The 13241-nt window shown below is 35.7% G+C and overlaps 1 protein-coding gene across 2 annotated transcripts in view; it reads right to left on the reverse strand.

The window, feature by feature from the left end:
• SOS1 (SOS Ras/Rac guanine nucleotide exchange factor 1) overlaps window positions 1-13241 on the reverse strand; it is a 149324-nt gene that overhangs the window by 40127 nt on the left and 95956 nt on the right. For both annotated transcript variants that reach the window (XM_023216292.1, XM_023216293.1), the window contains exons 9-10: window positions 2596-2723; window positions 1157-1812 (exon numbers count right to left, since the gene is read on the reverse strand). In XM_023216292.1, coding sequence (XP_023072060.1) covers window positions 1157-1812; window positions 2596-2723 — 784 coding nt within the window. The remainder of the gene's footprint in view (window positions 1-1156; window positions 1813-2595; window positions 2724-13241) is intronic.

The following is a 13241-nucleotide window of genomic DNA, read 5'->3' on the forward strand; positions in this document are numbered from 1 at the left end:
TTAGAGAAACAATTAAAAATTTTGTAACTTGAAAATATTTTCCTGCCCAAATATCACTGACTTGTGACAGTAAACACTAGTAGTAAGTCTTCTTACAATGCTCTACAGGAAAAAAAAAAAAAAAAAAAAATTAAAACTCTTTCTTACAAACACAGATAAAAATCTAAAGATTAATTTTACTCCAAATGAGTCTAGGAACCCCAAACAAAGGTACTTAGGATGAAATGATAAAAAGTTTAGAATGCTTATGTTATAAAATTCTGTAAGTCCTCTAACGGGACTTAAAAACCAGGAAAATGTGGCAAGAAGGGCAATTTGAACTTTTATAGCCTTAAAAATCCCTTAAGCAGAAAAGAAGTATTTTGTAATCACAGATTTTGGGTAACTGAATAAAACATTTTTACAGTTGTAGTCTAGATCATAAAGAACACAGAGAAGGTTGGTGAAGTGCAACTAAATTGGCAGGTCATACTACTGAAAAATTGTACCTCTCAAAAAACAACTTTGTATGGGAAAAAAATGACAATAACCCATTTGTTTTTCATGTAAAATCTAGGCAGCCTGTTTACATTTCCTATGATTTTTTAAATTTTTGGGTCAGTAAAATAAATACAATGACTATAGACATTTCTAGGTGAAAAATTATAATAAAACTGGAATCCCTGGCTTTCAGAATTGCAACATTTAATATTAAATAATCAGGTTGAAGAGTGGAAACTGAGAGAAAGAAATGCTGTGTATATTTGTACTACCAGTACAATTTTGTTATATTAAAATTTTTATTTACTTTATAGTCTCAGTAAGGGAAAGAGAAGAAAGAAAAAAAGATAAAGGAGTAAAAAAACTTTTTAGATCCCAATAATGATGATTTATTACTAACTTTAGTCTTGTTTCTTCTCTTTCTAACTGGATAAATTTAGCCAAGTGACCTCATTTTCTCATCTATAACTGACGGTAAGGTTAAAAAAAAAGTATGTAAGTATAGTAGAAAAAGTAAAACATTCCAAAGAAATACAAAGTGGTGGTATTTTTAGTCAAAGAAAAGAGGTCTTTGGTTGTTAGTTTCTTTTCTATTTTAGGAACAATAACCCACGCAGGAAAGAAAATCAGTTTGAAGCAGGAAAACAAAAGTGACAGGCAACTTCGTATTTCTTACCTGCGTACATATGGTACGTAAGCCTCTCTATAAGTTTAATAACAGTTCCTGCTTTGATAATTGGAATTCCAGCCTTGGGCTGCATGTTCTCTTCAAATATAATATTCTCTTCAGAGTCAGGCTCCGCAAATCTATAAACATCAGCACTAGGCAGCCTCATCTGCTCCTCTTTCTCTTCTTGTAGCATTGTTACATCAAGCATCCTTTCCAGTGTACTCCGGTACTGTAAAGATATCAATGCTGCCATCCAATTGTTTTTCTCTTCAGCTGACTTGGCAGAAAATATAACACTATTTTCATCTTTTAAAATTATTTCAAAAGCATGCTTGTATTCATTGGTGTCATCTTTATCATTAATTTGTACCTTTCGCATAAAAAACTTTTCTTTAAGACGATATTCTGCATTGCTAGCACCAGGAAGTCTTGGCTGCCCATGATTTGATTTACAGCAAATCATTAAGCCATCAAAGAGAAATATGTGCCTCTCATGTTTGGCTCCTACACGTGTAAGAGTTCCTTCCATTATAAATTCATTGCAACACTGTCCAATGTCTTTTCCCTCCCAACCATCAATATTCTTCTGAATCTCATTCATTTTCTTGATTGCTAGTTGTTTCCCCTTCATTTGTTGACTATAAAACCGACATGCAGATTCACTAGAATAAAGAAAAAGGCATTATAAATACACAGATGACAGAAAACCTAGGGTTCATGTAAATAAGGGAAAGTGTAAAAGTTAGATTTTTACAAGTCTCACTGAGAAGGTATTCACTAATTCCCCAAATAGATTAGTATCACACAATTCTACAATTTTGAAAATTAAAGCAACCTAGACATTTTTTCAGTGTTCTAAAAAGTACAATGATGGTTGACAAAATTCTACTCTATAAATGTAACTACAAAATGATTATTTCTATCTTGGCTACTAAATATTTAGAATGACAAGAAGTAGCCCAAGACAGTAAAAAAAAGTAATTTGAAAGATTAAAATAAATTATTTAGAAGGGTTTAAATGGACAAGACCCAAAGCTAAAAACATGTAGCACATACTACAATTAGGAAAGTGGAAGCAATGTTATCTGAGTTAATGCCTCAAGTTATATAATCCCTAAAATAAAGGACATTAATAATTTTACTCTGACAGATCAACGATGCCAACATAAATCTACCCGATACATTTTACTCTGTCTCTCCTTTAGCTTACCAGTTGACTCTCAGGAGGTCCTGTCTGGGAGTATGCAAGGAAAATGCACAAATATGAAAGGTTTTTCAAACAATAACAATTCTCTTGGCTTTGATGTCACTTCCTCTGAAAGACCAGGCTTGTCACTACAACTATTTTCTTCATTGTTTACTTGAGGAGGGAACTGGGATCCCTGAATTTACACCACAATATTCAGGATAAAAAGAAGGATATTTTAAAAAGTAAAAATATTCACCTCAGTCTTCGTTTTGCAAGACTTTTAGAACATATTTTTTCCATACCACTCTGAACATTAAGCAAAGCTGTTATTGCTTGTTTTAAACATTCCTTGTCTTCTTGATCTTCACTTTTTTCTTCTAACTGCTGTAAAGCCAAAATGACAAATCTGAACCAGTAGTACACTTTCAGATAGAATAATAATAAGCTCATTTATGGATAAAAATAACATTTATTCAACTGTCACCACAATAAAAATTTTAAATGTGTCATTAAATATTCTTTTTAAAAGTGTTTTTCTTGTGTGTTACTATTAATACACAACCAAGTTTTCTACATTAAAAGACCAAGATTAGCAGTTTTAAGATGGGTTACATCTTGCGACAGGCAGTAATATGTAGTTTCTCAAGGTGCATACCACTGAAAAGAAATGGGGAGCATAATCGATCTATTATTGAATGATCACAGGAGTTAGCATAGCACTAAGCATGTAGAGGAGGTTTTTTTTTTTAAGTGTGGAATTTTGTCTTAGGTTCCTGATCCCTATATTACTGTTATATAATATTGAGATGATAAGGAAGATAAATATACAGAGAAGGATGCAATATAATAGAAGGAATCTCAATTACAAAACCTAGGATCAAATTTTGACTCTACTGCTGTGTGACCTTGGGGCAAGTCACTTGATCTCTGGGCCTTACTTTTCCCATTTGCCAAATAAGGCTTATAAAAAGCCTACCCTGCCTACTTTTAGGGGTTGTTATTAAAAACCAAAGCACTTTGTAAATGGTAACACACAATGTAAGTGTAAATGGTTTTCTTTGTAATTACACTACAGAATTAACATTAGTATAATAAAGAACTTTGTCCATATCCACATTAAGATTTTGAGTAAAGCTGCAATATACATATTTATGAAACTCAAGCGTATTTTCTATTACTGGCAAATAACTATGTCAGACAAAGTCTGTACTTAACAAGAACTTAGTCATCAATAACTAATTATCAATACAGTAAGGTGGCTACGATTCAAGCAAGCAATTAACAGATGTATGAGTGACAATAATTCAGTAACTGAAATCTTCTAAACCTGTTCCTGGTTACCAAAAGAAAAGTTAAGAAATCACATACTGGCTGGCTGCAATGGCCTATGCCTATAGTCCCAGCACTTGGGAGGCCCAGGTGGGAGGATCGCTTGAGCCTAGGAGTTTGAGATACCATCTATTAAAATAAAATAAAATAACATTTTATCAATAGAGTTTTCATCCAACAATTTAAGAATACCTACTCTCTACCATAAACGAAAAGACTTGAGATATACAATTATAAAATATGCAAAATGATTTATAAAGAAGTTTATTTTTCTTTTAGATGGAGTCTCTGTACCCCAGGCTAGAATGCAGTGGTGCAATCTCAGCTAACTGCAACTTCTGCCTTTCCAGCTTCAAGCAGTTCTCCTACCTCAGCCTCCCAAGTAGCTGCGATTACAGGTGTCTTGTCACCATGCCTAATTTTTTTTTTTTTACTTTTAGTACAGATGGGTTTTCACCATGTTAGCCAGGCTAGTCTCAAACTCCTGACCTCAAGTGATCTGCCTGCCTTGGCCTCCCAAAGTGCTGGGATTACAGGCGTGAGCCACCACGCCTAGCTAGCAGTTTACTTTTCAATTAGCTTCATTATTCATTAGTACATTAGTACTTTAAGGATTTTATTCCCTAAAGGTCAACAATACATTCCTTTCTGCTTCAATTGATAAAAATCAGTTACACGCATGGGCACACACATACCACATGCACTGATGACCTGTGAAAAGTAAACAGATTTCTTACTTATATTCTAAACCATTTCTGTTAAAATTTACTTAAAATACTTTAATGTTCAAATATTCTAGAAGTAATAAATATATTGTAATGTTTAATACTTAGCTTTTATTATCCAGATTTCTTACATTCATTATTAAAAACTCACCATATTTTCTACTAGAGGCATAATCTACATTTTTAGGAAAATTTTCAGTTTTAACTGTGTTAAGTAAAAGAAAAATTTAGGCTGGGCACAGTGGTTCATGCCTGTAATCCCAGCACTTTGGGAGGCTGAAGTGGGGGGATCACGAGGTCAGGAGTTTGAGACCAGCCTGGCCAATATGGTGAAACCCTGTCTCTACTAAAAATACAAAAATTAGCTGGGCGTGGTGGTGCGCACCTGTAGTCCCAGCTACTCGGGAGGCTGAGGCAGAAGAATTGCTTGAACTCCGGGGGCAGAGGTTGCAGTGAGCCGAGTTCGTGCCACTGCACTCCAGCCTGGACAACAGAGTGAGACTCCGTCTCAAAAAAAAAAAAGAAAAATTTATTCATAACAATTCTCAACATAAAAAGGGTAATGAAAGATATTTTCCAAAGGGTAAGAGACTTTAAAAAAGTGTACATATTAATAAAAAACTCAAATATCTTTTATTCATAGTATGGTTCTTCGATATGGCCAGCTAAAGAAAGCCAATGGCCAGATGTTCATTAAGAAAGATACTAGGTTATTACTTAACAGATATTACTGGTAGGCTGAAGGCTGGAATCCAGGTAATCTCTCAAAGTACCTTCCATCCCTATCATTTGAAACTATTTGCCTCTCACATGGCAGAATTCTGGGAGACAAATAAAATGTTACCATGAACATTATCAAGGTTAGTCTTTAAAGCAACAGATAATCTAACATTGAAAGCTGTATACCAGGGGTATCCAATATTTTGGCTTCCCTGGGCCAAACTGGAAGAAGAATTATCTTGGGCCACACATAAAATATACTAACATTAACCAGAGCTGATGAGCTTTTAAAAATTTGCAAAAAAAAAAAATCTCATAATGTTTTAAGAAAGTTTCATATTCATAACAATTCATAACAAAATGGCTGTGACGAATTTGTGTTGGGCTGGGGGTTAGACAAGCTTGCTGTATACCTTAAGAAAAGGCAAATTTAATGAAAGCACCAGTGAATAATGAATTAGTTCACTGAGTTGATTTAGAATTTAATCACTCAAAAGTAAAGCCCAGAGAAATTCAAGTCAGTAAGATACAAGGCAATTTTTCAGTCTTAAAGAACTAACAGGTAGCAGAATATTGAGCATTTGATATTTTGTCCTGGATAAATTTTTTATATTTTTAATTCAGGAAAACATACCTAATGGTAGACAAAATATACAATTCTCATACACATAAAGATATTTATAAAAGAAAAAAATCCATTTGGACATCCTTTTGATTTTCTATTCTAAAAATGTTTCAAGTTTTAGAGTCATTTATCTACTATTTAACTGTAGCATTTTACATACAGAATATTCTGGTATCTCAAAAATGTTAATATTTTTTCAACCCATAAAACTTTCCTGATGAAATACTTTCAAAATGTCATTTTTACCTTTATAGCATTAGGCAAGCTTCTAAAATAAATTTCAGTGTAATAAATGACCTTTCTTGTAAGCATTTTTTGCTTCTTTTACTCAACATAGCTAATTTAAACTGGGCACTAGTGCAAAATAATTCAAGCTAACTACATCAAAAGGGTGGCTTATTGTGGCTACAGAAACAAAGCAGTGGCAAGTAGTATGTAAATGAGACTCAACAAAGCAGCATCCTGTTACCAGTGATATTCAATACCATGCTTTTCATGAGTGCCTATTTAATAATAATGTGCAATAGTAACAATTACATTTGTACGAAGGCAGTTTATTTCAATAGTTTAAAAAATTACTAAGTCCTGAGATTATATTACCATATGAGATTGTACTTAAACTCATCTAGGGATTAATATATATACGTGTGTGTGTATGTATGTATATATGTATATATATATGTGTATATATACATGTGTGTATATATATATACGTGTGTGTGTGTGTGTATATATATTTTTTGTTTTGAGATGGAGTTTTATTCTGTCTCCCAGGCTGGAGTACAGTGGCACGATCTTAGCTCACTGCAACCTCCGCACCTCCTGGGTTCAAGTGATTCTCCTACCTCAGCCTCCAGAGTAGCTGGGATTACAGGTGCATGTCACCACACCCAGAAAATTTTTGTATTTTTAGTAGAGACGGGGTTTTGCCATGTTGGCCAGGCTGGTCTCGAACTCCTGACCTCAGGTGATCTACCAGTCTTGGCCTCCCCAAGTGCTGGGATTACAGGCATCAGCCACTATGCCCAGCCAGGAATCATATTTTAAAGCAGAATGAAAACTCATATGCTCTATTGAGATGATAAAATTTAACTTTTCACAAGAAAGAACCATTTTACCAGTGACTAAATTTTTTGGTCCCTTAGAAATAAGTAAAGAGGCAATAGTCAATATGGTGTGTTCCATGTGCAAAATAAATCCTGGAAGAAAAATGGGATTAAATGTAAGGAGCTGTCAAAAGAAAATACTAAAATGAATACAAAGAATATAGCAGTATTCAGGAGACTAAAACTCAAGATTGTTTGATATATAAAAAATAAATTGTTGTACCGAATGCATTTTATATGCTCAATTCATTCACAATCATATAATGGCTTCCCTTTGATTAAAAGAAGAATGCTTGAATTCGTTTTTATTTCTTGGAATTAATTTTCTCCAACATGGCATTATATACAATGAAGGAATTACCATTTACTTGAAGGCACTAACAGGCAGGTCCAGGACCCACAATTCTTGACTTTCAGTCCTGTGACTTTTCACTATAATAGGTACCCAAATAATTGCAATGGCTTTGAAAAACCTCAATATTCACTAAATAAAACCTATTCCATAAAACAGGTAAATTGCAATGCATAAGAACGACAAAGTATATGGCCAAGAAATATACATTATAATTGTCTAACATTTGGGATATAAAAATAAAGATCTCCATTTATTTTAAATATTATATACATAGAAAGAGCTCATCACAACATAAGAGAACACAACAAGCAAAGATTAGGTTCATGTTTTGATTTTGGAATTTTATTTGTATAGTATTTGATGAGACACAACAGTGGATTACAACATGGAAAATGCAAAGAGTAACACCTGATTTACTAGCCCTCTTAGCAAATGTATGAAATATTATCCAAATTATTCCAGAACTAATTAACTAACTGCTGAATAATTCAAGCCTTTTGCTCCTGTTTGCCATGACATCATTTTAAACATTCCACTAAAGGCTGAGGGAAAGAAAGGTCATGACATTCAAATAAATTATTATTTTATGATACCAACACACCTAAAAGGTATGGGTGGAGAAGATGAAATTCTTAAAATGAGATTTCAATTCCAAACATTAAACAGGCAATCAACCCTAAAAAACGTTAGGATATGTCATTTGTGAAAATATGCCTTTTAAAACCATCTCTCTGTTCTAATCAGAGAAAACATCACTAACTACAAATGAACCTCACAGTAGTCAAGTTTATTTAAAATTAAAAATTGGCCAGATACAGTGGCTCACGCCTGTAATCCCAGCATTTTGGGAGGCTGAGGTGGGCAGATCACTTGAGCCCAGGAGTTCAAGACTAGCCTGGAAAAAATAGCCAGATTCTGTCTCTACCAGAAAATAAAATTAGCCAGGCATGGTGGTGCACAACTGGAGTCCCAGCTACTCAGGAGGCTGAGGTAGATGGATTAATTGAGCCTGGGAGATTGAGGATGCAGTGAGCAGTGATTGTACCACTGCACTCCAGCCTGGGTGACAGAGTGAGACCCTGTCTCAAAAACAAAACAAAACAAAACAAAAAACCCCAAACACCAAAACCAAAAAATTAAATAAAAAACTGTAGTAATGCAATAGCTAACTGTTTGTTTACAATGGCTCTTGTGGTACACTATCCTATGTTTAACTTTAGACATTCAACATCTGTGGTCAGCTCCAGTACCATGTAGCTTTGAGCCCATGGGTTTCTGGATAAGAATTTCTGAATTTAGAAAGCTGGTCCAAGGGAATGTACCCTAGAGAGAACCTCCATTGGTTTTCTGCCAGACTCGGTGGTTTACACCTATCCCTTTGGGATTATAATCCTATAATCCCTTTGGGGATTACTTTGGGAGGCCTAGGTGGGAGAAGCCCTTGAGCCCAGAAGTTTGAGACCAGCCTGGGCAACATAGCTAGACCTCATCTCTACAAACAATAATTTTCAAAAATTAGCCAGGCGTGGTGGCATGTGCCTGTGGTCCCAGCTACTTGTGAGGCTGAAGAATCACTTGAGCCCAGGTGGTTGAGGTTACAGTGAGCTGTGACAGCACCACTGCAATCCAGCGTGGGTGACAGAACAAGACTCTATCTCGATAAATAAATAAATAAAAATAAAAAATCTAAGATCAGGATGAAATAATTGGCCTAATGCAAAAAAAGAAAACGGGGGAAAAAAAAAAAAGGTGAAAGAGGGGAAAAAAAAAAGGCTGGGTGCAGTGGCTCATGCCACTAACCCCAACACTTTGGGAGGCCAATGTGGGAAGATCCCTTGAGCCCAGGAGTTTGAGATCAGCCTGGGCAACAAAATGACACCCTGTCTCTACAAAAAAATAATTTAAAAAAATTAGTTGGGCATAGTGGTGCATGCCTGTAGTCCCAGTTACTTGGGAGGTTGGGGTGAGAAGATTGTTTGATCTCAGGAGATCCAGGCTGCAGCAAGCTATGATCACACCACTGCACCCCAGCCTGGGTAGCAGAGCAAGACCTATCTCTAAAAAAGAGGGATGGAGGTGTTAGGGGGTAGCCAGTGTATAAAGCCGATGTAGCCAGTATGTATGCTGGAGAATCAGAACAACAAAAATTTTATTTTTATAGTGTACCAAAAACTTACTGTTAAGGATTGAATTGTGTCCCCCATGAAAGATATGTTCAAGTCCTAACCCCTGGTACCTATGAATGTGATCTTCTTTGGAAATAGGATCTTTGCAGATGTAATCAAGTTGAGATGAGATCATCTTGGATTAGGGTGAGCCCTAAATCCACTGACTTGGTGTCTTTGTAAGAGAAAGGAAAGGGCGATTTGGATGCAGACACATAGAGAAGAACGTGAAGCTGTGAAGAACTTGAAGTGCAGATGGAGGAAAAGACGGGAGTAATGGCATCTATAAGCCAAGGACCACCAAGAATTGCTGGGGTCCACCAGAAGCTAGGCAGAGGCAGCAGGGATTCTTCCTTAGAGCCTTTAGAGGAAGTGTGGCCCTGCCCACACCCTGATTTCAGATTCTCCGCCTCCAGAACTGTGAAAGAATAAATTTCTGTTGTTTACAAGCTTCTGAGTTTGTGGTACTTTGCTGTAGCAGCCTTAGGAAACCAAATACACTCATGTACACATAACAACATAAGATTTCAACCTGAATTTTAAAATAGAGGGAAACTTACTTTCCCTTAGGTTAAAAGGACCCAGCATACAAGAAAAAGTAGAGGTAATTTTCTAGGGAATTCAAAGTCATCCTGGATGTTTTTTTTTCTAAGGTTTGTTTGGGTGCATCTTGGGGAGATAAAATCCTATGTCTAAGGAACAAAGAAAAAGTTAATACTTTTGTGGAACCAAACATGTACTGATTTGCTAACCTTTAAAATATTGGTCAGGCCAGGTGTGGGGGCTCACGCCTATAATCCCAGCACTTTGGGAGGCCGAGGTGGGTGGATCACTTGAGGTCAGGAGTTTGTGACCAGCCTGGCCAACAGGGTAAAACCCTGTGTTTACTAAAAATACAAAAATTAGCCAGGTGTGGCGGCAGGCATCTGTAATTCCAGCTACTTGGGAGGCAGGAGAATCACTTTAGCCCACGAGGCAGAGATTGCAGTGAGCCAAGATCGTGCCACTGCACTCCAGCCTGGGTGACAGAGTGAGACTCTGTCTCAAAATATAGTAAAAATAAAATAAAATATTGGTCAATATATTTACTTAGCCCCCAAAAATCTAAATTTGTTTAATAAAGTAAATTAAACTTCACATACAAAAATCACATTATTGAAGCAATATTTCAAAAGGGCACAAAGGAAGATTTTTTACTTCATAAAAAAATTAACTTTTCAAGTTAAAGAGTCTGAAGACTTGGCTGCTAACTTTAACTACTGAAGGAAAGAGTATTTTTTCAGTTTTAGTAGCATTAAAGTCTTATACTATTTTTAATTTATTTTTTAATCAACAAGTAAAAATCATGTTTATGGTGTATAATAGGATCTTTTGATACATGTATATAACTGGAATGGCTACATCAAGCTACTTAACATGTGCATTAACACACATACTTTTTTTGTGGTGAGAACACTTAACATCTACTTTCTTAGCAGTTTTCAAATATGCAATATATTGTTATAACTGTATTTACCATCATGTACAATAGATCTCTTGAATTTACACCTCCTAACTAAAATTTTGTGTCATTTGACCAGTATCTCCCTACTCCCCTACTCTCTAGCCTCTGGTAACCACCATTTCATTGTTTCTTTGTGTTCAAAAGTCTTATACTATTAATAGCTAAACTTATCTTTTGATTTTCTAAAGTTTAAGGCATTCTACCTAAGTTTCCAAAATAAATGTAATTATATAAAATTTACAGTTAAATTTTCTTTAAAATGTAAGACATAGGAATTTAAAGGAAAATGTATATGTATTTTTTGCCATTCATTTTTTAACAAGCATTTACTGAATGCCTAAATGTCAGACACTGTGATAGGTATGAGAATTCAAGATAATAGCGCTCCATTCCTCATAGAGCAAACAGTTGAATGATAAGGCAGACAATAAAAATGGGACAAGTTCTCTAAAGAGATGTATGTAAAGAAAGGAAGGAAGGAACTCTGGGCATGGTGACTCACACCTGAAATCCTAGCACTTTTGGGAGGCTGAGGTGGGCGGATCACCTGAGGTCAAGAGTTCGAGACCAGCCTGGCCTACATGGTGAAACTCTGTCTCTACTAAAAATATAAAATTAGTCGGGTGTGGTGGTGTACACCTGTAATTAATCCCAGCTACTCGGGAAGCTGAGGCAGGAGAATTGCTTGAAGCTGGGAGGCAGAGGTTGCAGTGAGCTGAGCTCATGTCACTGCACTCCAGCCTGGAGAGGGTAAAAGAGGAATTCCAGATAAATGGGAAAAAAGGACAAGCGAAGAGGCAGTAATATGAACCAGGATAGACGATAGACACGGAACCCTCAACAGATTTGGCATATCCAGGGTTGCTAGGAAACTCTTTTTTTTTTCTTTTCTTTTTTTTTTTTTGAGATGGAGTTTTGCTCTTTTTACCCAGGCTGGAGTGCAGTGGTGTGATCTTGGCTCACTGCAACCTTCACCTCCCGAGTTCAAGTGATTCTCCTGCCTCAGCCTCCTGAGTATCTGGGATTACAGGCGCACAGAAAAAAAAAAAAAAAAAAAGTGATGAGAGTCTTGTGGACTAATTAGGCAAAATTTCCTGCCCAATATACTGCTAACTTTGCAATATAATTTAGGCAGTAATATGAATCAGAGATACACATGCTTAAATTAGTAGAAATCTTTAACTGCTAAATGATGCACTTACTAAAGTTCTATTAATGTAAGTTATAATTTTAGAAATTTTAATAGGCTACACTTGGAAGATTAAAAATTTCTTTTTTATTATTAAGATGATTGGGTTTTATAGCCTTCTGAACTTTCATCAAAGCTTCTTGGGTTCATATGGAGGGGGAGTTGTTTTGTTTTGTTTTTTTGAGACGGGGCTTGCTCTGGTTCTCAGGCTGGAGTACAGAGGCATGATCATGGCTCACTGCAGCTTCGACCTCCTGAGCTCAAGTGTTCCTCCTGCCCAGCCTTTTGAGTAGCTGGGACCACAGGTGTGCACCACCATTCCTGGCTAATTTTTTTATTTTTATTTTTGTAGAGACAGGGTCGTGCCATGTTGCCCAGGCTGGTCTCCAACTCCTGGGCTCAAGCAATCCTTCTGCCTTGGCCTCCCAAAGTGCTGGGACTACAGGTGTGAGCCACTGCACCTGGCCTTCTTGTTTTTATTTATAAATTGATAATGGCCTTAAGATTTTATATGGCCTTTGAATCTTTCTGAATTTCATTACAGGCTCAGGTAAAAAAAAAATTCCATTACAAAGAAAAATTCTATATAACAAAACAGTGTGTAAATGTCCCATTATAAGTATAGTTAGTAATAATGAATTCTTTGTAAAGATTTTACATACTAAATGCTTCCTCTCTTGATTATCCTCTTAAGATACTCATCCTGTATTTCCAAAGACCTTAAATGGTATCTACTGCTAAGAGCTTTGTCATTTCTGCCTGGTGATTAAAAATACCTTTTAACTCCCTGAGTCTTTTCTCAATGTAAACATTCCTAATTGAGAAATCAAACTGAAATTCCAAATGCAGTGCAGAGACCTGAGAAAATGTAGGGATGACAGTTCCTCCAGTTTACTGTTAATAAATTCACAGACCTTCTGTTCACTCATTGATTCATTACAGAGAGCCCATTTTATCATCTGCAAACTATAAATATGATTTCCAGTAATATATTCTCTGTAAAAGAATCATGATACTAAACAGAAGTGTTCTTTGATGAAACAAATACTCATTTGAAAGCTAAAGAAATAATAATGCTATTAATGCATGCCTTCTTTTGTCTTTACAAGGCTAGTCCATTAAAGGTAGAGAGAATATCACTTTGAGCTACACTACTGAATTATAGTTTATACAGACTCTTTTCT

The sequence above is a fragment of the Piliocolobus tephrosceles genome, chromosome 15, assembly GCF_002776525.5.
Source record: "Piliocolobus tephrosceles isolate RC106 chromosome 15, ASM277652v3, whole genome shotgun sequence".
Classification (NCBI taxonomy): Eukaryota; Metazoa; Chordata; class Mammalia; order Primates; family Cercopithecidae; genus Piliocolobus; species Piliocolobus tephrosceles.